The following is a 26,738-nucleotide window of genomic DNA, read 5'->3' as shown; positions in this document are numbered from 1 at the left end:
AAGGCTCCAAATGGATCCTCCATTCTCATACGTGGGTGTAGATTTGTTTGGTCCATGGGAAGTATCTACAAGGCGCACATGAGGAGGTCATGCAAACAGTAAAACGTGGGCAGTACTCTTCACTTGTCTGTGTACTCGAGCAGTCCACATAGAAGTTGTTGAAGAAATGAGCTCTTCCAGCTTCATTAATGCATTAAGGCATTTCTTTGCACTGCGTGGTCCAGCGAAACAATTGATCTCTGACTGTGGTACAAATTTTGTGGGTGCATGCAGAGAATTAGGAATGGAAGCTCCAAAGCAAGGGAAGGTGCAGGAGTACCTACAAGATCAAAGATATGCTTGGGTTTTCAACTCACCTCATTCATCACATATGGGGGGAGTGTGGGAACGCATGATCGGAGTGGTACGACGCATATTAGACTCCATGCTGTTGCAGTCTGGTCGTGCACAACTTACTCATGAAGTGTTAACAACGCTAATGGCAGAGGTCATCACCATAATTAATGCACGTCCCCAGGTACCTGTTTCGACTGATCCTGAACATCCTAATGTCCTAACACCTTCCATGCTGCTCACCCAAAAAATAGGCACGCCTTTTCTGTCTCAAAGTAACTTTGGTACAGGTGAGATGTTGAGACACCAATGGAAGCGTGTCCAATACCTCGCTGTGGAATTCTGGAGCAGGTGGAGAACGGAGTACCTCAGCACTCTGCAGACACGACAGAAATGGTAAAATAAAAGACCTGACATCAAAGGAGGTGATGTTGTCCTTCTGAAGGAAAAGCAAGTCAGGAGAAATGAGTGGCCTATGGGAATAATAATGAAGGCTGTTCCCAGCAAAGATGGATTAATAAGGAAGGTCGAGATAAAGATAGTTCAGCAAGGAGCAACAAAAATCCTTTACAGGCCCATTTCAGAACTGGTTTTTCTTTTATCGCCAGATTAAAGTATTTGGCTCAGTTTTTTGGTGGAATCTTAAAGATACCAGGCGGGGAGTGTTCTGGTTCTAATTGTTTTTGCAAACTTTTGTAACCCTAATATAAAAATCCTAATGCTACTGCTGCTGCTGCAGTAAGCAGGAAGCCATGTGGCAGGAAGTAGGAAGTGAGTGCAGCAGCAGTAAGCATGGTGTGTTTATTACTTCTGTGTTTGTTCTCTCAAACAATCCTTCGCCATCCTGCTTAGTTAGCCCTTGTGAAGGCATTCCCTGTAAGTTAGCTCTTTTTTCTAGTTTTATAGCCTTTGTTTAAGTAACTTTGGTTAAGGAATGTCAAAGTAAATGTTATATTTCATCACATAAATTTACTGAGCTTTTGGCTGTTAAGCTCTTAGTTATAAATTCTGCTGTATGTGCTCTATGTTACTTATGTTACTTATACAAGTACTTATCAGTGTTACTTATCAGCATCACTTCCGAACGGCTGGACCGATTTTCATGAAACTTGGTACACATGTTTCTCATTGGTCGACTAAAAATACTGTAGGGTAAAATCAACCCTAACCCACACCCTTCTAGGTAGGGTTGGGGGTGATCTTGCGGTCTTGCATGCATGTTATCATCCAGTTGACATTCAGAACGACCACCAGAGGGCTAACTGGAGGTGACTGCCAGCATTCTTTATGTTTGAGCATCACCGTGCCCCTGTTCTTTTTCAAATTAAATAGAGTTGGCCGGTTCCGAACTGGTTGATAATATACATACAAGACCTTAAGACAAGCACATTAGTGAGTCTTCATTGTTTGTTAGTTTATTTTTATTGTTTTTTTTTTTTGTTTTTTTTTAAACTCTCGGGCAACACTGGGTATTTCAGCTAGTAATCCACAATCCTTACCACAGAAAATACAGTGGAACCTCGGTTCACGACCATAATTCGTTCTAAACCTGTGGTCGTAAACCGAATTGGTCGAGAACCGAAGCAATTTCCCGCATAGGATTGTATGTAAATACAATTAATCCGTTCCAGACCATACGAACTGTATGTAAATATATTTTTAAAAATATTTTTAAGCACAAATATAGTTAATTACACCATAGAATGCACAGTGTAATAGTAAACTAATGTAAAAACATTGAATAACACTGACAAACACCCAGGCTCCCTGCTCAGCTGCACGTACAGGCTCGCTCTCAGCTGCACGCGCTCTCTCTCTCTCTCTCTCTCTCTAGCACGTGAGACTGCCTGCTCTCCCTCTCTCTCTCTAGCACACGAGCCTGCCTGCGCTCTCGCTCTCTCTCTAGCACGTGAGCCTGCCTGCCTGCTCTCTCGCTCTCTCTCTCTCTAGCACGTGAGCCTGCCTGCTCTCTCTCTCTCTCATCAGCACACGAGCCTGCCTGCTCTCTCTCTCTCTCATCAGCACACGAGCCTGCCTGCTCTCTCTCTCTCTCATCAGCACACGAGCCTGCCTGCTCTCTCTCTCATCAGCACACGAGCCTGCCTGCTCTCTCTCTCTCTCTCTCATCAGCACACGAGCCTGCCTGCTCTCTCTCTCATCAGCACACGAGCCTGCCTGCTCTCTCTCTCTCTCTCTCATCAGCACACGAGCCTGCCTGCTCTCTCTCTCTCTCTCTCTCTCTCATCAGCACACGAGCCTGCCTGCTCTCTCTCTCTCTCATCAGCACACGAGCCTGCCTGCTCTATCTCTCTCTCTCTCATCAGCACACGAGCCTGCCTGCTCTGCCTCTCTCTCTCTCTCTCTCATCAGCACACGAGCCTGCCTGCTCTCTCTCTCTCTCATCAGCACACGAGCCTGCCTGCTCTCTCTCTCTCTCTCTCTCATCAGCACACGAGCCTGCCTGCTCTCTCTCTCTGCTCTCTCTCTCTCATCAGCACACGAGCCTGCCTGCTCTCTCTCTCTCTCTCATCAGCACACGAGCCTGCCTGCTCTCTCTCTCTCTCTCATCAGCACACGAGCCTGCCTGCTCTCTCTCTCTCTCTCATCAGCACACGAGCCTGCCTGCTCTCTCTCTCTCTCTCATCAGCACACGAGCCTGCCTGCTCTCTCTCTCTCATCAGCACACGAGCCTGCCTGCTCTCTCTCTCATCAGCACACGAGCCTGCCTGCTCTCTCTCTCATCAGCACACGAGCCTGCCTGCTCTCTCTCTCTCTCATCACCACACGAGCCTGCCTGCTCTCTCTCTCTCTCATCAGCACACGAGCCTGCCTGCTCTCTCTCTCTCTCATCAGCACACGAGCCTGCCTGCTCTCTCTCTCTCTCATCAGCACACGAGCCTGCCTGCTCTCTCTCTCTCTCATCAGCACACGAGCCTGCCTGCTCTCTCTCTCTCATCAGCACACGAGCCTGTCTGCTCTCTCTCTCTCATCAGCACACGAGCCTGTCTGCTCTCTCTCTCTCATCAGCACACGAGCCTGCCTGCTCTCTCTCTCTCATCAGCACACGAGCCTGCCTGCTCTCTCTCTCTCTCATCAGCACACGAGCCTGCCTGCTCTCTCTCTCTCTCATCAGCACACGAGCCTGCCTGCTCTCTCTCTCTCTCATCAGCACACGAGCCTGCCTGCTCTCTCTCTCTCATCAGCACACGAGCCTGCCTGCTCTCTCTCTCTCATCAGCACACGAGCCTGCCTGCTCTCTCTCTCTCATCAGCACACGAGCCTGTCTGCTCTCTCTCTCTCTCTCATCAGCACACGAGCCTGCCTGCTCTCTCTCTCTCATCAGCACACGAGCCTGCCTGCTCTCTCTCTCTCTCATCAGCACACGAGCCTGCCTGCTCTCTCTCATCAGCACACAAGCCTGCCTGCTCTCTCTCTCTCTCTCTCTCATCAGCACACAAGCCTGCCTGCTCTCTCTCTCTCTCTCTCTCATCAGCACACGAGCCTGCCTGCTCTCTCTCTATCATCAGCACACGAGCCTGCCTGCTCTCTCTCTCATCAGCACACGAGCCTGCCTGCTCGCTCTCTCATCAGCACACGAGCCTGCCTGCTCGCTCTCTCTTCCATCAGCACACGAGCCTGCCTGCTCGCTCTCTCTCTCTCTCTCTCTCTCATCAGCACACAAGCCTGCCTGCTCTCTCTCTCTCTCTCACATCAGCACACGAGCCTGACTGCTCTCTCTCTCTCTCTCACATCAGCACACGAGCCTGACTGCTCTCTCTCTCTCTCATCAGCACACGAGCCTGCCTGCTCTCTCTCTCTCTCATCAGCACACGAGCCTGCCTGCTCTCTCTCTCTCTCATCAGCACACGAGCCTGCCTGCTCTCTCTCTCTCATCAGCACACGAGCCTGCCTGCTCTCTCTCTCTCATCAGCACACGAGCCTGCCTGCTCTCTCTCTCTCATCAGCACACGAGCCTGCCTGCTCTCTCTCTCATCAGCACACGAGCCTGCCTGCTCTCTCTCTCTCTCTCATCAGCACACGAGCCTGCCTGCTCTCTCTCTCTCATCAGCACACGAGCCTGCCTGCTCTCTCTCTCTCTCTCTCATCAGCACACGAGCCTGCCTGCTCTCTCTCTCTCTCTCTCATCAGCACACGAGCCTGCCTGCTCTCTCTCTCTCTCTCTCATCAGCACACGAGCCTGCCTGCTCTCTCTCTCTCTCATCAGCACACGAGCCTGCCTGCTCTCTCTCATCAGCACACGAGCCTGCCTGCTCTCTCTCATCAGCACACGAGCCTGCCTGCTCTCTCTCATCAGCACACGAGCCTGCCTGCTCTCTCTCATCAGCACACGAGCCTGCCTGCTCTCTCTCATCAGCACACGAGTCTGCCTGCTCTCTCTCTCTTACATTGCAGCAGTTCAGCAGTTCACATCTGACCGAGAACAATGCAACATGTGCGGAAATCATCAGCGCGCACAAACCGAAAGGGAAACTGGCTTATTCGTATACCGAGTGTGTGGTCGTGAACCGAGGCAAAAGTCTGGCGAACTTTTTGGTCGTAAACCGAGTTGTACGTGTACCGAGGCGTTCGTGAACCGAGGTTCCACTGTAGTTCCAAGAATCTGTGATAAAATGTATATAGTTTCCAGTTTACTTTTGATGTTAAAACCATGCCTCAGAAATGCAGAAGGCACTTATTCTTAAATCGGTATCTAACATCCACTTTGAAGTAGCAAAGGTAAGTGTTAAGGCTTTTCATCACATTGGAATTCCAATGCCCTTCTCCTCTTACACAAAATGCAAGAGCAGGATAGTTTTTTTTTTTTTTTTGTTTTTTTTTATAAAATAGGAAAAGTAACATATACCAGGACTGGCGAAAAAACTCCAACTTTAAAAATACCAAACTTGTTAGGCTAATGCCCTTTTTCTCAAACTCCAGAGCAAAAAAAAAAAAACAAGGAGCACAATGAATAAAGATGTATACAGAATTACTTGTATATATTTTAGTCATCCACTGTATTAAGATCCAAATATTGTTGAATAAAATAGAACTAAAAATGATTGAAAAAAAAAAAAACATAGTGCAGGACAGGAATCCACAAATGCACAAGTTTGATTTCTTTCAATATGCGTACTTATTCAAATGTCCACAATCACCCCAGGTGAATTTTCACAGTCTAGCTTTGGTTAAAGACAGTAGTAGTAATAGGTTATATGAAGTACTACATTCCACTGAAGACCTTATGATTCAGAAGTGTAAACAGACATATAAAAGGCTGATCACAGAAAGAGGTGCAATGATGTTCAAACAAAAATGCAAATTTATTTTTGGCATCTAAACTACATGCAAACCCCTCCACCACGATAAGGTGGCGGTTAAAGGAGGGGGTATGTCCCAATGATCCTAGGAGCTCTGTTGTCCGGGGCTTTATGCCTCTGGTAGGGCCACCCAAGGCAAACTGGTCCTAAGTGAGGGAAGAGACAAAGAGCGGTTAAACAAACCTCCTATGAAGAAAAACAATTTTGGACGGCGTTTTCCCTTGCCCGGACGCAGGTCACCGGGGCCCCACTCTGGAGCCAGGCCTGGAGGTGGGGCTCGATGGCGAGCGCCTGGTGGCCAGGCCTGCACCCATGGGGCTCGGCCGGGCACAGCCCAAAGAGGCAACGTGGGTCCCCCTTCCCATGGGCTCACCACCTATGGGAGGAGCCAAGGAGGTCGGGTGCAGTGTGAGTTGGGTGGTGGCCGAAGGCGGGGACCTTGGCGGTCCGATCCTCGGCTACAGAAGCTGGCTCTTGGGACGTGGAATGTCACCTCTCTGAAGGGGAAGGAGCCTGAGCTAGTGAGCGAAGTTGAGAGGTTCCGGCTAGATATAGTCGGACTCACCTCGACGCACAGCTTGGACTCTGGAACCAATCTCCTTGAGAGGGGCTGGACTCTGTACCACTCTGGAGTTGCCCCCGGTGAGAGGCGCCGAGCAGGTGTGGGTATACTTATTGCCCCCCGACTTGGAGCCTGTACATTGGGGTTTAGCCCGGTGGACGAGAGGGTAGCCTCCCTTCGCCTTCGGGTGGGGGGACGGGTCCTAACTGTTGTTTGTGCGGATGCACCGAACAGCAGTTCGGGGTACCCACCCTTTTTGGAGGCCCTGGAGGGTGTGCTAGAGGGCATACCTTCTGGGGACTCCCTCGTTCTGCTGGGAGACTTCAATGCTCACGTGGGCAATGACAGTGAGACCTGGAAGGGCGTGATTGGGAGGAATGGCCCCCCCGATCTGAACCCGAGCGGTGTTTTGTTATTGGACTTCTGTGCTCGTCACGGACTGTCCATAACAAACACCATGTTCAAGCATAGGGGTGTTCATATGTGCACTTGGCACCAGGACACCCTAGGCCTCAGTTCGATGATCGACTTTGTGGTCGTGTCGTCGGACTTGCGGCCACATGTCTTGGACACTCGGGTGAAGAGAGGGGCGGAGCTGTCAACTGATCACCACCTGGTGGTGAGTTGGCTTCGATGGTGGGGGAGGATGCCGGTCAGGCGTGGTAGGCCCAAACGTGTTGTGAGGGTCTGCTGGGAACGTCTGGCAGAGCCCCCTGTCAGAAGTAGCTTCAACTCCCACCTCCGGCAGAACTTCAACCACATCCCGAGGGAGGTGGGGGACATTGAGTCCGAATGGGCCATGTTCCGTGCCTCTATTGTTGAGGCAGCTGACCGGAGCTGTGGCTGTAAGGTGGTCGGTGCCTGTCGTGGCGGCAATCCCCGAACCCGTTGGTGGACACCGGCGGTGAAGGATGCCGTCAAGCTGAAGAAGGAGTCCTACAGGACCCTTTTGTCCTGTGGGACCCTGGAGGCAGCTGATAGGTACCGGCAGGCCAAGCGGAATGCGGCTTTGGTGGTTGCTGAGGCAAAAACTCGGGCGTGGGAGGAGTTTGGGGAAGCCATGGAGAACGACTTTCGGACGGCTTCGAGGAGATTCTGGTCCACCATCCGGCGTCTCAGGAAGGGGAAGCAGTGCAGTGTCAACACTGTATATGGTGGGGATGGTGCGCTGCTGACCTCGACTCGGGACGTTGTGGGTCGGTGGGGGGAGTACTTCGAAGACCTCCTCAATCCCATTAACATGCCTTCCAATGAGGAAGCAGAGCCTGGGGACTCAGAGGTGGGCTCCCCCATCTCTGGGACTGAGGTCACCGAGGTGGTCAAAAAACTCCTTGGTGGCAGGGCCCCGGGGGTGGATGAGATACGCCCGGAGTTCCTCAAGGCTCTGGATGTTGTAGGACTGTCTTGGCTGACACGCATCTGCAACATCGCATGGACATCAGGGACAGGTGCCTCTGGATTGGCAGACCGGGGTGGTGGTCCCCCTCTTTAAGAACGGGGATCGGAGGGTGTGTTCCAACTACAGAGGGATCACACTCCTCAGCCTCCCTGGAAAAGTCTATTCAGGGGTCCTGGAGAGGAGGGTCCGTCAGATAGTCGAGCCTCGGATTCAGGAGGAACAGTGTGGTTTTCGTCCTGGTCGCAGAACAGTGGACCAGCTCTATACCCTTAGCAGGGTCCTGGAGGGTGCATGGGAGTTTGCCCAACCAGTCTACATGTGTTTTGTGGACTTGGAAAAGGCATTCGACCGTGTCCCTCGGGGAATCCTGTGGGGGGGTACTCCGAGAGTATAGGGTACCGGACCCCCTGATAAGGGCTGTTCGGTCCCTGTACGATCGGTGCCAGAGCTTGGTCCGCATTGCCGGCAGTAAGTCGAACCCGTTTCCAGTGAGAGTTGGACTCCGCCAGGGCTGCCCTTTGTCACCGATTCTGTTCATAACTTTTATGGACAGAATTTCTAGGCGCAGCCAGGGCGTTGAGGGGGTCCGGTTTGCTGGGCTCAGGATTGGGTCACTGCTTTTTGCAGATGATGTTGTCCTGTTTGCTTCATCAGGCCGTGATCTTCAGCTCTCTCTGGATCGGTTCGCAGCCGAGTGTGAAGCGGCTGGGATGAGAATCAGCACCTCCAAATCCGAGACCATGGTCCTCAGCCGGAAAAGGGTGGAGTGCCCTCTCAGGGTTGGTGGCGAGATCCTGCCCCAAGTGGAGGAGTTCAAGTATCTCGGGGTCTTGTTCACGAGTGAGGGAAGAATGGAGCGTGAGATCGACAGGCAGATCGGTGCGCCATCCGCAGTAATGCGGGCTCTGCATCGGTCTGTCGTGGTGAAAAAGGAGCTAAGCCATAAGGCAAAGCTCTCAATTTATCAGTCGATCTATGTTCCTACCCTCACCTATGGTCATGAGCTATGGGTAGTGACCGAAAGAACGAGATCGCGAATACAAGCGGCTGAAATGAGTTTCCTCCGCAGGGTGTCTGGGCTTTCCCTTAAAGATAGGGTGAGAAGCTCAGTCATCCGGGAGGGGCTCAGAGTAGAGCCGCTGCTCCTCCGCATCGAGAGGAGTCAGATGAGGTGGCTCGGGCATCTGATCAGGATGCCTCCTGGACGCCTCCCTGGTGAGGTGTTCTGGGCACGTCTAACCGGGAGGAGGCCCCGGGGAAGACCCAGGACACGCTGGAGGGACTATGTCTCTCGACTGGCCTGGGAACGCCTTGGGATTCTCCCGGAAGAGCTAGAAGAAGTGGCCGGGGAGAGGGAAGTCTGGGCATCTCTGCTCAAGCTGCTGCCCCCGCGACCCGACCTCGGATAAGCGGGAGACAATGGATGGATGGATGGATGGATAAACTACACACAAGCTCTTTTTTTGTTATAGATAGCACTCAAAACAAAATTAAAATGAGAAAATAAACTAATTATACTTGCAACTTGCAGTGATAAAAATTATCTATCCATCCATTGTCTAAGTCCACATAATCCAATTAAAGACTTAAAGGGGCAAGTGCTTCTGTCAAGCATAAGGCCAAAAACATGTACTAACCAAGGATATGGTGCCAATTCATCATAGTCTAAATTCCGGGAAAGGAAGATGGAAACTTAACCAGAAGCCCAATGGTTTTAAGTCCTATGCCATTGCCCACAACATGACTATACTGTACACTCTATACATAATTATATTAAAAGATTACAGTCTTAAAAAAGGCTTCATCATTGAATACATATTAATCACACAGAAACACTAAATTGGCTTAAGCATGTTTGAGAATGTTGCAAATTGCATTGCTTACACAGATCTAGTTCAAAGCCGTAATAAAATCAATAACTGTTTTTAAGTGATTATACAATGTTGGTCATTAACATTTTATATGCATACTACAGAAAATTGTGCTTTCAATTTATAGACCAATCTAGACTTATCTAAAATGTTACTAATACAAAATTATAATTAAACTCCCTCCTTCAACACCTAAAATGACTTTGTACCTTAGAAAATTTCCCTTACTCAAATACAAACATACTATCAGAAATACTGTATCTGTCTCAATAACAAAATTTGAGAATTTTATGTATTAGTCATAAACAATTAAAAAGTAGTGATCTTATATTAGTTGAGTAAAGATGTCTCAATATGACAGTAAACTAATATAAAAGGAACATACTTTTGATATTACATTTGGATGTTATCTAGGATAAGAAAAATCTAGATTCTAAACCAGAAATAAACAAAAGCTCTGAAATCAAAGTTTTGAGTATTTGTTATTTTTCTTAACTGGTTTCTTGACTGATTATATTGTAAATATCTAATATTTATCACGATACATTTAAAGGGTCACATGAATGTATAGAATATCTTTGGATATTCTCATCCAATGTCATGATGTCTTAAGAGACAACACTGAAAACATTACAATGCACTCTCACTCTTAACAACCAGGTGCAATTGACTACCTTGCTAAGTCTTTATACTGCACCACATACAGAATTAAGGAATATTGCCATACATTTTAAATGATCTTCTTTATTAGTTTGGGACAACAACCTGCAACTGTATCTGGCAGCTCACATAAACAACAAACTGGAGTGGTATGACAACACAGTGACACTATACAAGAAGGGCCAGAACAGACTGTTCTTGCTATCGTCTTATGATGTATGCAGCAAGCAGCTGCAAATGTTCTACCAGTCCATAGTGACCAATGTGGTGTTCTATGCTGCACTCACCTGGGGAAGCAAACTGAGAACAAAAGAAGCACACTGACTGAACCAACGTATCAAAAAAGCCTACTCCATCACTAAGCAAACCCTGTACACACTGATAACAAAATTGAATACCATCATGAAAAATCCCCTCCAGGAGATGCTGTTTTGGAGCACTTTTAGCCACAGGCTCAATCCACCACTGTGTGCTAAGAAGTGCCTCCGGGGGTCCTACACACTAACCACTCTCTCTCTCATTCTTTCCTAGGGCACGAAGCGGAAGCAGTAGCAGAAAATGGCCGACAATGAGATGAATCGTGTTGCCGTCGTCGTAGATGAACTTTAGGCTCTCGACAAACAGATCCAGAAACTCCTGTCCAGACGAAGGTACCTTAGGGATTTGAAGGCTCGGCTGCTGGAAACACCATCCTCGCCATCTGAAATCGACGTTACACGCAGGGTTTCAGTAACATCAACTCCACGTTGTGCCGCTCACCTCCAAGGACAAGTAAGCTTCACCCCCGCACCTCGTTGGAGCGAGGACACCACCGATGAAGACCTCGCCGTGTTTCAGCAATGCAGGCGGGGTTCAAGGCTAGAACACTTCCATCGGCACAGGCAAGCATCTCGACCCAGAACCGGTTCGACCCTCTCTGCATCCCCAGTTTGCCTTCAACCCCAGGTGATATAATCGTAATGGGTGATTCGATTGTAAGAAATCTCAATATCACATGCCCTAATCGGAAATCGTTTGTTTCTTGTTTTCCCGGTGCTCGTGTCCGAGATGTGATGAGACGTGCGCCGACAGTCTACAAGAAGCACAAAAACAGGGCAGTGGGATCCATTACATTACATGCCGGCGTAAACGACGTGAGGCACAAACAGTCGGAAATTCTCAAGGCTGATTTTGCAGCACTAATTAAAGACACGAAGGAGAGAACCCCGTCGGCAAGGATCTTCATCTCGGGTCCACTACCTCTCGTTAGACGATCAAACGAATACTACAGTCGTCTGCTGGGATTAAACAACTGGCTGAAAGGCTTCTGCGAGAATCAAGACATCCAGTTCATCGAAAACTGGGACCTCTTCTGGGAAAGGCCGCATTTCTTCAAGAGGGATGGCCCGCATCCAAATAGATTCGGCGTCCGGGTCCTCTCAGAAAACATCGCTAAGGTAACTTGTCTCTCTTGACTGTCTATTTCTGCTCTAAACCCCTTTCGTAATGTTAATGCTTTGCTAGGACATGATAATTGCTTAACAAAGTCTTCCGCAAAAGTGCACAACATTAATAGTCTAATAACCAATCTTAATGCATGTAAAAAATCTAGGCAGTGCGGCATAAACACTAATAATTTAATTACAATTACTACTTTAGATGATCAACTTATTAAAACTATAAAAATAGATTATAGATTAAATAAAAAATACACACAGAGTGGCGCTAACAAAAATAACTTAAGTTTCTGTCTCAAACATCAATAACACACATAGAATTCAGCTCTGCTCCTCCGAAACATTAAATATGGCAATATTAAATGTTAGAGCATTAACTAACAAGACGTTTATCAACAATCTTATTAGTGATAGAAAAATTGTATTGCACTAAGTGAAACGTGGCTTAGCTCAGACAGTGCGGCTGTTTTAATCGAATCTGCTCCTCCGAATTACAGTTTTACTCGTGTGGATCGCCAAGGAAAGAAAGGCGGCAGCTTGTCAAACATTTACTCAAGCCGGTTAAAGTGTAAAGATGTCAGTTTTGGTGAATTCAAGTCCTTCGAGTATCTCGCCGTTATTATTCATGGAGATTCTCACTTTCTAGTATTATCCGTGTATAGACCTCCTAAATTTAACGCATCTTTCTTTGAGGAATTCTCAGACTTAATGTCAATTGTAATTACGAACTATGACACACTCTTAATAGTCGGCGACTTTAACTTTCATATCGATAATCAGTGTGACCAAAAAGTAAAAGAATTCATGAACCTCCTAGACTCTTTTGACTTGAGACAGCTCGTTAATCAGCCTACACATAAAGCAGGTCATACGTTAGACTTAGTAATTACCAAAGGACTAAAAGTTGATGTAAAGCAGGTCATTGATATTGGTCTATCAGACCATTTTCTTTTACTATTTAATATAGAAATAATGATAGAAAACATTCATGAGAAGCATATTGTTAAAAAACAGTTCTTTGATTCACCAGCATCTTTAAAACTTACAAACATTCTAAGCAATCAGTCAGTTTATAGTGCTAACTATAATAGCGAGTATAATGTAAATAATAAGGTGGAAAAATTTAATACTAAGGTGAGAGCTGCTGTTGACATAGTTGCACCTGAAAATACAGTTAAAAAATCTTCTAGCATTGTTATACCATGGAAGACCCAAAGAGTGTCTGATTTAAAGAGAACATGCTGGAGAGTTGAGCGTAAATGGAGGAAAACTAAACTAACTATCCACTATGAAATATTGAAGGTTAAAATAACAGAATACAATAACACAGTCGGTCTTGAGAGGCACTGCTATTTCTCTAAGATTATAAATAACAATGCTAGTAATCCCAGAGTCTTATTCTCTATGATTGATCGTCTGCTAAACCCAGGTAACGCAAAGGAATGCCTCCAAAATACTTCCAGTGAAACCTGTGAGGGTATCACTGTATTTTTCAATCAAAAAATTAATGATATTAGAAATAATATAGTATATCTCCCCAACACTGCAGATCCTCCTAAGCCCCAGTACTCCGTTATAAACAAATTAAATTCTTTCACCAGGATAGATTTACCGGATTTACATAAAATAATTTCTCAACTGAGACCCTCCACTTGCGTCCTTGACCCAATACCAACAAGTTTTTTCAAAGAAGTATCGGGCGTGCTATTTGATAATATTCTTGACATAGTAACTTGTCATTAGATACGGGGGTCTTCCCAGACTGTCTTAAGACTGCTGTAGTTAAACCCCTACTCAAGAAAAATAATCTTGACCCCTCTGCTTTTGAAAATTTTAGACCCATTTCTAACCTGCCTTTCTTAAGTAAAATTTTAGAGAAGGCAGTCATTATGCAGTTAAATGACCATCTCAATAAACATGCTATTCTTGATAAATTTCAGTCAGGTTTTAGAACAAATCACAGCACAGAAACTGCACTCGTTAAAGCAGTAAATGACTTGCGGGTAAATGCAGACGGAGGCCATTAATCTGTTCTCATCCTCTTAGATCTGGTATCCGTCAATAAGGGCGCGTACAAAAAGGCGACCTTCACAAGGGCGACCTCAATTGGGCGCGGTGAATAAAAGCGCACATAAATAAAAGCGATCTTCAAAAGGGCGACCTCAATTGAGCGCCGAATAAAGGCGAGCTTCAAAAGGGCGACCTCAATTGAGCGCCGAATAACTGCGCGCATAAATAAAGGAGTGCTTCAAAAGGGTGACGTCAATTGGGCGCAGCGAATAATGTCAAACGCAACAAAATTATTACAGAAAATTTATTAGATAAAGGCAATGATTGAACGTATAAAAAGGTGAAAGCAAGAATATTAAAACATCCAATTAATTAATGCATGAACTTCTGATGAACTACTTCTAACAAACTATTTCTAAAGCTCTCTATATATCGTTGTTTTCAAAATTACAGAAAATTAGATTAAGGCAATGACTGAACATATTTCGTTGTTTTCACATTAGATTAAGGCAATGACTGAATGTATAAAATGGTGAAAGCAAGTTACACTTGAAGCTGTAGATTATGTGCAATCCTATATTCAGTGCATTTCCAGATGTGTTTCCCGTTGATAGTTTTCTCCTTTCTGAATGTATAGCCTTCGACTACGAGTAGATCTGCACCTTTGTTGCTCTTCCCATATTCCAGAGCCATTTCAACTACATTATCTACGAACGCCTTTACTTGCCGTGCTCAATTGAGGTCACCTTTTTGAAGCACTCCTTTATTTGAGCGCGCATTTATTTGGCGCTCAATTGAGGTCGTCCTTTTGAAGCTCGCCTATATTTACGGGCGCCTTTATTCGGCACTCAATTGAGGTCGCCTTTATTTACGTGCGCCTTTATTCGCCACGCCCAATTGAGGTCGCCCTTTTGAAGGTCGCCTTTTTGTGCGCGCCCTTATTGAATAGAACCCTTAGATCTGAGTGCCGCATTTGACACCACTGATCACAACATTCTTAGAAACCGCCTTAGTCAATGGGTGGGCCTCTCTGGCAGTGTCTTAAATTGGTTTGAATCCTACCTGGCAGGGAGAAAATTCTTTGTTAGTTGTGATAATTATACTTCAAAGACACATGATATTCTATATGGTGTTCCACAAGGCTCTATCCTGGGTCCGTTGTTCTTCTCAATCTACTGTACATGCTTCCGTTAGGTCAGATTATCTCGGGGCACAACGTGAGCTACCACAGCTATGCTGATGACACACAGCTGTATTTATCAATTGCACCCGATGACCCAGACACTGTTATTTCACTAACACAATGTCTTACTTGTGTTTCTAATTGGATGAATAGTAATTTTCACAAGCTAAATAAAGAGATAACAGAAATTTTAGTGATTGGCAATAATGGAGACAATAAGATTATTAGAAATAAACTTGATGCGTTAGGATTAAAAGTCAAGACGGTGGTAAAGAACTTATGGGTAACTGTTGACTGTAACCTGAATTTTAAATCGCATATTAATCAGACCACTAGGACAGCATTTTTTCACTTAAGAAATATAGCAAAAGTTAGACCTCTTATATCATTGAAAGATGCTGAGAAATTAGTTCACGTTTTTGTTTTCAGTCGTCTAGATTACTGTAACGCACTCCTCTCAGGACTACCCAAAAAAGACATAAATCGTTTGCAACTAGTGCAGAATGCAGCGGCTAGAATCCTAACTAGGAAAAGAAAACCCGAGCACATTTCTCCAGTTTTAATGTCACTACATTGGTTACCTGTGTCATTCAGAATTGACTTTAAAATACTGCTTATGGTTTACAAAGCCTTAAATAATCTCGCCCCATCTTATATATCAGAATGTCTGACACCCTATATTCCAAATAGTAACCTTAGATCCTCAATGAGTGTCTGCTTAGAATTCCAAGAGCAAAACTTAAAAGAAGTGGTGATGCGGCCGTCTGCTGTTATGCACCTAAAATCTGGAATAGCCTGCCAGTAGGAATTTGCCAGGCTAATACAGTGGAGCACTTTAAAAAACTGCTGAAAACACATTACTCTAACATGGCTTTCTGATAACTTCACCTTCATTTAATCCTGATACTCTGTATATTCAATTCATTATAATAACTATTCATGGTGGTTCTAAAATCCGTACTAACCCCTACTCTCTCTTCTGTTTCTTTTCCCGGTTTTCTGTGGTAGCGACCTGTGCTGCCACCACCACCAACTAATCAAAGTACCAAGATGTTCCTACATTGATGGATTAAAAGCCAGAAGTCTACATGACCATCATCATCAAGTCCTTCCATGAGAACCCTAAATACAAAGTGGACTGTTTCATTTATGTTAGGTAGAATGCCCAGAGGGGGCTGGGCGGTCTCATGGCCTAGAAACCCTACAGATTTTATTTTTTCTCTCCAGCTGTCTGGAGTTTTTTTTTTTTGTTTGTTTTTTTCTGTCCTCCCTGGCCATCGGACCTTTCTCTTATTCTATGTTAATTAGTGTTGTCTTATTCTAATTCTTACTTTGTCTTTTATTTCTCTTTTCTTCATTATGTAAAGCACTTTGAGCTACATTATTTGTATGAAAATGTGCTATATAAATAAATGTTGTTGTTGTTGATATTCCACTGTTATCAGGCAATTCAATGCTTCCACACAATGTACTCATTTATTTGTATTTATTTATTTATCAATTGATCGACTGGATGTTACCTGTCTTGTGAGTCTGTATTCTTGTTTCTTATGTTTCTTTTGCTGTATACATTTGAATTTCCCCATGGGATTAATAAACTTTATCTAATCTAATTTACATTTCTGAGTTATCAATTCCACGGGCAAACACAAAATGCATTTTTTATTAATGAAATTACTGCCTATGCTCCACAGCATAAACCACAGTCTAAAGATGTGGGCATTTTATAGGAGCCCCCAATCTTTGGAACAATCTACATGATAATATTACAGACACCAAAGACTGATGAGGAATTATTATTGGAAAGTATGCTCTTGGTAGAGATCCTGGTATAGTTCATATTAGTTCACATTAGTCTTTTTTTAAACTACAGTTGTGACAATAACTATGACCAGACATTACTAAACTATGTACCCATTTCCTCCCTCACTGTATATCATTGTTAAATTTGACAAACTTGCTTGCACATGAAAAAGCCAAATGTTGAGAAAAGCATCATATGTGACATACAGAGAATAATACCATCCTCCAAAATTATCAATAAGTTCTTAGACTGGTGTCTATGTGTGTGGATACAATCTGTTCATGCTTTTATATACTGTATAATGAGATAACAGGTTTATTCATAGCATTAAGTATTTGGTCACTTGCATGTGTTTAGATATTGCATGGTGAAGCGAAAAGAAATATGCACATAATAAATAGGCTAATGCAAAGCACAAATTATGTGATAACTACCATGACTGTACTCTAGGATTCAGCCCTTCCTGCAATTGCTACAATTTCAGGTAGGTCTTAAATAATTATCTTCCCCGATTATCTTGTAAAGCAAGATACACACTAAATAATCCATGCTACCCAATTAGCTCTTAAGATAGTCAGAAATACTTTGATTTCATATCATAAATATTATATACGTTTGATATTTACGGTTATAAATCCTATAGAATCAGGGCGGAAGGTGTTGCTTACTTTTTTATATGCATTAAATCTTGATGTTATTTGCGATAGACAAAGAGAGCTGGTAGGAAAAATTTTGAAAAAATATGGTGCCAAAGAAGTATTTCCTTTCTCCCAAATGCAATATACTTTTCTTTTTTTTTCCCCCAAGTTTTCTATTACAAAATAATACACAAGCAATTGCAGCAAGTTGAAATACTGAATGTTTGTTCTGAAATCACCTTTTTTCCCCCCAGGGAAATTCTGCGTGATCCTAGGTTCAGAGTGCTGGGACTCTGATAACTGTCTATATAAATCTGGTAATGAGCAATGTTCTTTGTGGACATAACAGTGTAGTGCGTGTATCCAATAACTAGATGACAAAATGGTGAAATCTTTCATTATGTGAGGGTTTTTTTCTCACACTTCAACATCAGTATGATGTAGAAAACTTTCTAAGTTGTGCCAAGAATAAGTGAAAAATGTCCTCTTTTACATAACTAGACAAAATTAAATGTTGCCAAATTTTCTGTATATCATCAGTTGAAACACTACCGATATAACAAATGGTACATGATGGTCTAGCAATTTCTCATGGATGTTGTCACCCAATTCTCACAGTGTGATTTTACATGTTGACATGTGATAAATAAAAAAAAGAAATACTTAAAAGAGGTGTAGCTGCTTTACAGTTATTCACCAGCTCTGTACTAAACAATCAATGGTTTCAACAAAATCATTCTCCATTCATATACTGTATCTTCAACTCAAGGTGAATAATTAAAACATTTTAAATAAAATAACACCTCAACAATATATTGAAAACTCCCTCATTAAGGAGTAAAATAAACATAAATACTTAAAAATATTTGCTGATAATTCTGGCATCAGCATAAAGTTTAGTTTTGTTTCTCTCCTCTGTTGCCAAATGGCCTTGTTTATGTTCCATGACATTATAACTTCCTTGCACAAAACAGTTATCTGAATTACCTTAAAGGCTTAAATACACATTGCCTATACATGAATTGATACATACACATATATCTTACATATAGATACACACACACATTTTTTACTAAAAGTGTATACTGACTTTTTATACTGTGTTTGACTGTATTACAAATTATACCAATTTGAGCTTATCTAATAAAATGTGTACTTTACATGAAGAAACGGCACTACATATTATTAAGCAGCACATGGTCATCATTGTTTGGCACAATAAAAACAATGGAAATCCAATGCTATACAAAATAACACGTTTCATTTGTGACGTCTGTTTTCTTTACACAAGTTTAAAAAAAATACCGGTGTCATCACCATGCATAAGATGCAGCATTTCTACCTGCATCCTAATACATATGACGCCGCATTACGAATCTGTTGAACACAAGTTATTTTCCTGAACATGACAGGCATATATTCTTCGTGATGTTGTTAATTTAATATATAAAGCACATAAACTATTCGCCAACGGAGCAGTGTAGACCTTGACATGTAATAAAAATGCATCATAGCAGCAGCCGTTGCCGCAAAACGCACCGTGAACGTCAGGGCCCAAGCTTTTTCTGCACTGTCTATATCAGTACGAGTCCATTGGGCCCAAATACGGAGGGAGTGGGCCATTGCTACTGGGTGAAATTGCTGGAGCCCCCGACGCCACAGACTCAAACAGATGGCATGCAATCTACTAGAGCTCTATTCGTTTTGAATCAATGGCGGTTTGCGACAACGCTGCCATTTTTTGCATAAACGTATTTATGATTAATACCTATGAATTACCCTCACGTGCATCTTCTTTTTTATAAGCTTCAAATCTAAATACTAAAAATCTGTCAATAAAACCGCTTTTTCTTTGCGTCCTCTAGTAACAGGCACGTATCGGGGCGTGACAGCTGCAAGGACGAGTAATATCGCGCACGCACGGGACTCTCCTCGCACCATAGAAGTCCTACCAGAGGCTGCATCTCAGAGTGGACCGTTGGCACCTGAAATCTATCGATTTCTTCCATCATTTTGGTGGTGCCGTGATTGCCTAGTCCTTTCGACTGCTGTCTTCGCGAGTTCCGCTCTTCAATTCCAAACAGTACTCTCCGAAGGTACCTCCTCTTTCTCTCTCATCCCAGCTGTGATGCTTCAGCGATGACTCGACGACTCATTTCCGGGTCCGGGAGCAGCCTTATCCCGACTCCTGTGTAGCTCTATAGATCTCTGAATTATTAATGAGCTCCTCGTTTCTATTTAGTAGATCTCATAAATATACACATTCTCCGTCATATCTATCTATCTATCTATCTATCTATCTATCTATCTATCTATCTATCTATCTATGTGTGTGTGCGTGTGCGTGTGCATTGATTTTTACTCAGGGATCTTAGATGAGAATGATGAGAGCATTAAAACACACAAACGTTGCTTTTTTTCTTGATTCTAGTTTAATAAAGATTTTTATTGTGTAGTTTTAGAAAAAAATTGTACTCATTGGCACCATTTTAAAATAAATAATGCATTTATTTTTTATGACTTTATTTAGCATAATAGAACACAAATCAGTAAAATTCAGTTAATTTTTATATAGTACTCTATTCATTTACCAGCTCAGAGACTGGGTATTCTTCAATATACCGTAGTGGAGGAAACTGAAATATGATGCCAAATACTTCTATTGTGATTTTCTTTACTTGAAGCACACCAAAAGCTGTAAATGTTAGGTTAAATTATGACTTTAAATAAAGATGTAAAGATAAATGTGGATGTTGGTACAAGTGTAGGTAGTGATGGACTAGCACCCCAACCTATGTAGTTTCTACTTTGTTGCCGGTGTTATTAGAATCAGTAGTGGTTGTGTAAGAATCTGAAATGAATTAGCTGGTTAGAAAATAAATGGGTGTACTTTAAAAAAATTGTTGTACCACTTAACTTGTACTCCTTCAAAAACTGGTTCCTACATCCTACTTTATACTACCCAAATAGGCTTCAACCCCAACAACCCACACCTGGAATAAGCAGGCTTACTAATAACTGGATGCATCTTGTTGATTTTGTATTTTATTCGGGTCATATAAAATTTTGATTTTTTGTAGTTTACTACAACAACAACATTTATTTATACATGTATAGCATATTTTCATACAAAAAGTAGCTGAAAGTGCTTTCTTTACATAATGAAGAAAAGAAAAATAAAAGACAAAATAAGAAATTAAAATAAGACAACATTAGTTAACATAGAAAAGAAGTAAGGTCCGATGGCCAGGATAGCACTATAGGATAGTATAATATATAGGATATATATATATATATATATATATATATATATATATATATATATATATATATATATATATATATATAGTATAATTATATATAATATATAATATATAGGATATAGTATAAAATAGGATAGGACTAGCAGGATTACCAAAAACAAAACAACATATCACATAAAGAATGTCAGTCTAAACTTAAGAATCAAAAGTTGACACGGAAGCCGATCATATTACACATTAATATTTGTAATAATCAATGTATGATAATAAGACCTTTTCATTCCATTTGTCTTCTCATTGACCTGCACTGGTACTTGCCATTGCTGCCACTTTGATCAAGTCGTCTTTCCTGACCTTAAAAACTAGGCCTCAGAAGAAATAGGAGATAATGTCATAATAATAGGCAATCAGAAAATAATATTATACCAAAGTCATAGACAGTAGCCTTATATTATTATCTAATTAATGCCAAGTAATTTGAGAACCTTATTTAATAACTTCTAGGGGGCTCTGCACCCTGCTTGATTGACTCATCAGTTACTTGAGCATTTCATTACAACTGTCTATTTTAAAAACCAATTAATAATAAAACATAATAAAAAGTAAATAAAAAATGAAGTTACATTAATGCCTCATCAAAAACAATATTATTAATTACTTTATCTTCTAAACTTAATTCTATAAACTTTGCTTTTTTGCATTTCTGTTTGCATATTGTTCAGGATATTTTTCTCTTTTTTGTTTATTGGACAATTCTCGGGCGGCACGGTGGCGCAGTGGGTAGCGCTGCTGCCTCGCAGTTGGGAGACCTGGGGACCCGGGTTCGCTTCCCAGGTCCTCCCTGCGTGGAGTTTGCATGTTCTCCCCGTGTCTGCGTGGGTTTCCTCCGGGCGCTCCGGTTTCCTCCCACAGTCCAAAGACATGCAGGTTAGGTGGATTGGCGTTTCTAAATTGGCCCTAGTGTGTGCTTGGTGTGTGGGTGTGTTTGTGTGTGTCCTGTGGTGGGTTGGCACCCTGCCCAGGATTGGTTCCCTGCCTTGTGCCCTGTGTTGGCTGGGATTGGCTCCAGCAGACCCCCGTGACCCTGTGTTCGGATTCAGCGGGTTGGAAAATGGATGGATGGACAATTCTCTTTGTTGTTGATTTTTATTATATGCAGCTGTTTTTTTATTTATTTTCTTTTTTTCAACATTCATTATCTGCTCCTGTCTCTCTTTTTCTGTTAGGATCTAAAATTCAACATTCTTGAACAGATAATTTGCTTTTCTGCCTTACCATTATAAATGACTGCGTTGAAGGGACAAATTAGCACAGAGAGTGTCACAGGGTGCTACGGAGAGAGGATGTGTGCATTAGGAGTAATGATTGGGTGAGGGATGTGGAAGGGAGTGGTCAAGGCTGAATAATGCGGACACGACAGAAACCTTTTTTAATATAACAGAGAAATAAAATCTTCGGCATGCTACCCATGCAAGATGCTCACTTCAGAGAGGAGAAAGAGAGAGAGGGCAAAATGACTGTAAGGAAGCTACAAGAAATTCAGGCTGACAGGCTGGAAAAGTTTAAAATCAGGTTGTCACTTCAAGGACAAGTTCTTGGAAGAACTGACAGAAGGCCACTGTTTCAACAACAGTCAACAGGGAGCAGGACACAGTCCATGACTTAGAGTATGATGGCCCAAGTTGCTTGTTTAGGGAGATAACAGCTGACATGCCATCTTGCAAATTTAACTCTTTATGTTGTTGCATGTTCAGTATTGCAGAGACACCAGCTGCCACAAAATAGTGTTCTAGCATTGTGCTCCTGTAGCAAAAGTAAGGCTGAAACTGAATCTGGAAATGATTCTTGGCCTTGGCTGAAAATGAGCCCAGAGGGTGATTTAAAGTAGAGCAATTACTGTGTCTAAAATTATGGAGTCAGATGAAGCAAAGGCTCACTGGTAGGAGGAAAATTCAAGACAATTGTGAATGTGATTGCATTAGATGGGGTATGGACAAAGAAATAGTTTTCTGGGAATACATTTGTTGTGTAAAAATGCGAGTGATCAACCCAGGGCCATCTCAAGAGGTGGGTAGGGCCCAGGAAAGGACTGGCATCACAGAATGATGGGAAGGGTTTGTTGTTGTTGGACTGCTATGAGACTCAAGAGTTCACAAGTATGTAAATCCCAAAAAGTTCAAAAAATGCCCACTCCATGGGAGTATCAATGTCAAACCCCATCTAGTAATAAGACAAACATAAGATCTTTATAAAATTAAAGATTTATTTTCAAAAGCGCTCTGTGAATCTCTATGGAGCACACAAAGGTGAAAGGGAGTTGCCAACAAAGGCAATCCAAGGCAAACAAGGTCCTAATACTAAAATCCAAAGAATATTCTAAATACATAATACAGAGTTCAAAAATAGAGTAAATTACAAAGCACAAGAAACTCATCATTCTCAAGAGCATTTTAATGAACCACAAGGAACTGTGCACTGTCCCCACCTTTATAGGGCTGTAGGCAGTCCCTTTTGGTGGTGGGCAGATTGCACTGCCTTTTGGAAAACCATTCACAAAATACAAGGAACATGGCATAAGCATAAGGAATCAATAAAGTGATAAACCAAAGTAACCTTAACATACAGTACATCAAAGACTCAACAATGAACAAAAAAAAAAGACATAAAACAAAATTTGAAACCCAGAGAAGCAAGGACCATGGCTAAAATATAACATGGAGCAGTGTTGAGGGATTCTTTTTGGAGTGGGGGCAGCATGCAATAGCACTGGCTGTGGTGATGAATGACCACGTAACTGGCCTGTTATAGTTGTTGCTAATGTTATTGGTCCATTCAGTTGTCTTAGTAGCATATGTTGTGATTTACAAACACACAAAATTGGTAGAAAGGTGTGAGGCCTCCAAAACAGAGCTAAAAAGCAGGCCACAGGCTCCACACTAGCCTGCCCAAATAAGGCCGAACTCCAATGGCTGGTTTCAGCCTACACCAGGCCAAATGGACTTTGGCTTCAAAAGTTTAAAAAAAAAGTAATGTTCAGAAAATATATTCCAATCCCACCCATTTTATGGCTGCACTCAGATCCTACTCTGGGATCCTGAGTTGGTTTGTCATGTGGTGGCTGTATCAGTGCGTACTTCTAACCTCTCTCCTCCACTACAGCGAGGATGACCATACACCTCCTCTATAGATGAAAGGGCAAACAAAGAATCTTTATAAATAAAAGATTTATTATAGAACAGGGGAAATACATAGCAAAAGCTCAGAAGATCCAAGCAAGACAAAAAAGGAATTGCCTATAAAGGCATTCCACAGCAACCAATCCCAAAGCATTAAATGCAAGACAAAAATCCTGAAATATAGCAAAAATGTCAAAAAGACAGTAATTCTAAAGAGAGACTCACTAATGCCCAGAGTGTATACAATGTACCGCAGAGGAACTGCATTACCCATCAGCCTTTGTAGGGCTGGGAGCAGTCCCTCAATGAAGATAGGTGTACTCAAAATTTTCTCAAATGGCTAAAGTTTTTTTTCAAAATTAGTTTAGTTATGCTAAACATAATCTTTCATAAAACCTTCAGTTTTGAATAATGTATCTGGGTCCCCCACTAATGTTAGCATTCATCCTAGTTTAAAAACAAACATTTTTGTGTGTTACTTTACTATAATATTTAAACATTATGTATATATTTATATTTTATGTATGTGTGAAGAGGGATTGAGGATTATTGGGGATGTAAGAAAGTAAATAGAGACACATAAAGATTTAGGCAAGCCCTCTGTGATAAAAATGAAAATAAAACATTGCTTATAGACGGCATTGAAAAAATATCTTTTCAGATGTGAGCCTAAATCGTGACTGCCAAAGATAACGGATCTTCTTTCTTTAAGGACTTCCATCAAGAAGAGGCAAGTCAATGTAGACAGATACCGGAAGTCATTGGTGTTAAAGCCAAGTTTTCAGAGGGAGGAAGGAAAAAGGCATTAGTAAATAGTTGCAACTTATGGAACGGTGGGGAATTACTTTAAACTGTCCACAATGCACACATGTGCGACAGGGGAGATCTACAAAGAACAGGACTCTAGGCAGTCGCCCATTTCACCTTCCTTTTTCAGATGGCCTTGGAGTAACCTCTCTTGCTACACTGATGTTAGATACCCTTTTTGGAAGGCCAAGAAAGTCAGCCTTGTTTATTCTGTCTGCTGTTTACACAGAACTTTGGGTTCTCCCATGTTTATCCCTCCTTTGGTGTTTAAAAAATAAATGCACAAATTTAAATTTTTGGTAAACGTATTTCCTCATTGGCATCGTTCTCATTGTGGAAGAAGGCAGGCCTCTAATCCCATAGCAAATATGGCCTTTATTAAAAGTAAACTGTAGGGAGGGACAAACACTGAGTGAGATGGCTCATCGGTCTATCCACACCCTTACCTCTCTTCATCCTATCAAATGAGTTCCAACTATGAACCTGATGAACTTCTGACTGTAAGGAATACATCTTTAAACCCAATTCTAATATAACTTCCGGCCAAAGCACCAGAATCACTTCCTGAATTTGAGTGGTGTTCCATTTGCTCTAAAAACATCAGGCAATAACTTTCTAGTGGCTACTGGTGTGCTTTCAATATGTTTTAAAGGACTGGGACTTCATGGCAGCTACCTTTCTGTCTGCCCCATTTTGGGAGGAGAGTATGGTCCCAAACATAAATGGCATACCTACCCCTAGTAGTTCCTGCATTACAAAAAAGGAAAATGCATTTGCGCAACTGCAAATGTAGCTCTTTCTTTTGGAGGTCAGCTGTGGGACTTAGCCCTGTCCTATTCTATCCTAGTAGTATAATTGGCCCATTCAGTCTCTTGCCTTGTGGGTACTCTCTAATTAATATACATGTAGACAGCACACAAGTGTACTGCCGCCCTACAGATTCAACAATTGTGGGTTTAAAAACTTCATTGGGTCAGCATAATTGATTTGTGTCAATGTACATTTATTTCACAGTAGTCTGGTTTTCCTTCCACATTTGTAAACATCTGCATATTACTTTAACAATTCCAAACTGGTACTGTGTGAATATGTGTGTGACTGTTTACATGAGTATGCCCTGTGGTATACTGATACTCTTGGTGTACTGCTGGTTCTTGTGATACCTCTAGTGCTGCAAGGATGATCCCTCAATATTTGAGGGAGAGCACAGTGTTACATACCCCACTTCTCCCAGAACATGAATCTTTAGTGACCAGAAAGCATTGCAGGTCTGACATTTCCTTCTTGCCATCTCTCTCTCTTTCTCTCAATATCTTTCTATCTTTCTCAGAAGAGGGTCCGGTAACCTGTGCCACTGCTGAGTGGCCTGCCCTCTAAAATACCGGGGAAGCATGGCCTGCTCTCATGTAGACTATTCTCTCTCTTCCTCTCTCTCACATATTGTATTCTAGTGCCTCTGTTTATTGTCATTTTCTAGAACTCAGCACACATACACACTTCATTCAGCAACCAATAGCAGCTGTTACATTTCATTTACCCTGACTCTGCATTGTACCAGCTTGGTAGTGCCCATGATTCTGAAAACCTCTTGTTTGTCCAGCACCACCTCTTAATGTGTTTCCTTGAGTGTGTATGTTCATAATATATTGTGCCTTTTGCTTCTGTGTGATGCCTAGTATTACCCAGAGCTCCTTCCTGATGGCTACTTCTTGCTTGGGTTTAATAGAATTTATTTTCTGTAATTCATTTTTTAGCTGCAGTACCTTGCTAACCTTTTTGCAGTAGGTGCATAACATTTATATAGAATTAAACTTGGGATGCAAGTTGTAATTAAAATGTTTAAAACTGACCTATTAAGAGAAGCGCCAGTAAAACCAAGTAAATCTTATTTTTTAAAATAGTGTTTATAAACACTAATACCCACGTGACAATGTTCACATCACTTTTTGTATGAATTCAAATTTAAAATGTTTTGTCTTGCATATAAAAGTACTCTTGTGTAGCTGACTTGATATCTTCATCTTTACCACAGTGTGTCCTACAGAGTATTGGGGAACAGGTGGTTGTCACAACAAAACCTGGTTTAGATAATGGGACTAATGTGGGATCACTCAAATCTACAGTTTCAAAGAACAGTCTTTGCTTCCTGTATCATGTAAACAGGAGCATTGTCATGAAGCAGAAGAGTAATAGTCTACAGCTTTCCTTGCTGCTTTTCCTAGATTGACTGTCACAAATGCCACAAAAAATAAATATAATTCTGACTGGTTATCAGTGT

The 26,738-nt window shown here is 42.4% G+C and overlaps 2 protein-coding genes across 5 annotated transcripts in view; one reads left to right on the top strand and one right to left on the bottom strand.

The window, feature by feature from the left end:
- The window catches only part of LOC114654217 (protein FAM219A), a 118,086-nt gene extending 98,693 nt beyond the window's left edge, over positions 1 to 19,393 (bottom strand). Inside the window, exon 1 of one of the 3 annotated variants that reach the window (XM_028804627.2) lies at positions 19,167 to 19,393. In XM_028804627.2, the coding sequence (XP_028660460.1) occupies positions 19,167 to 19,226 (60 nt within the window). In that variant the 5' untranslated portion in view covers positions 19,227 to 19,393. The remainder of the gene's footprint in view (positions 1 to 19,166) is intronic. The other 2 variants (XM_028804628.2, XM_028804626.2) reach the window with 2 other exon arrangements.
- Positions 10,662 to 26,738, top strand: part of LOC127528850 (uncharacterized) — a 257,989-nt gene continuing 241,912 nt past the window's right edge. The window contains exons 1-2 of one of the 2 annotated variants that reach the window (XM_051930148.1): positions 10,662 to 11,579; positions 15,781 to 16,209. In XM_051930148.1, the coding sequence (XP_051786108.1) occupies positions 10,983 to 11,579; positions 15,781 to 15,837 (654 nt within the window). In that variant the 5' untranslated portion in view covers positions 10,662 to 10,982 and the 3' untranslated portion in view covers positions 15,838 to 16,209. Of the gene's footprint in view, positions 11,580 to 11,632; positions 16,210 to 26,738 lie in introns of those variants that run through there. The other variant, XM_051930147.1, reaches the window with a different exon arrangement.

Source organism: Erpetoichthys calabaricus, chromosome 7 (assembly GCF_900747795.2).
Source record: "Erpetoichthys calabaricus chromosome 7, fErpCal1.3, whole genome shotgun sequence".
Taxonomy (NCBI): Eukaryota; Metazoa; Chordata; class Cladistia; order Polypteriformes; family Polypteridae; genus Erpetoichthys; species Erpetoichthys calabaricus.
This window is presented reverse-complemented; position numbering and strand designations above follow the sequence as displayed.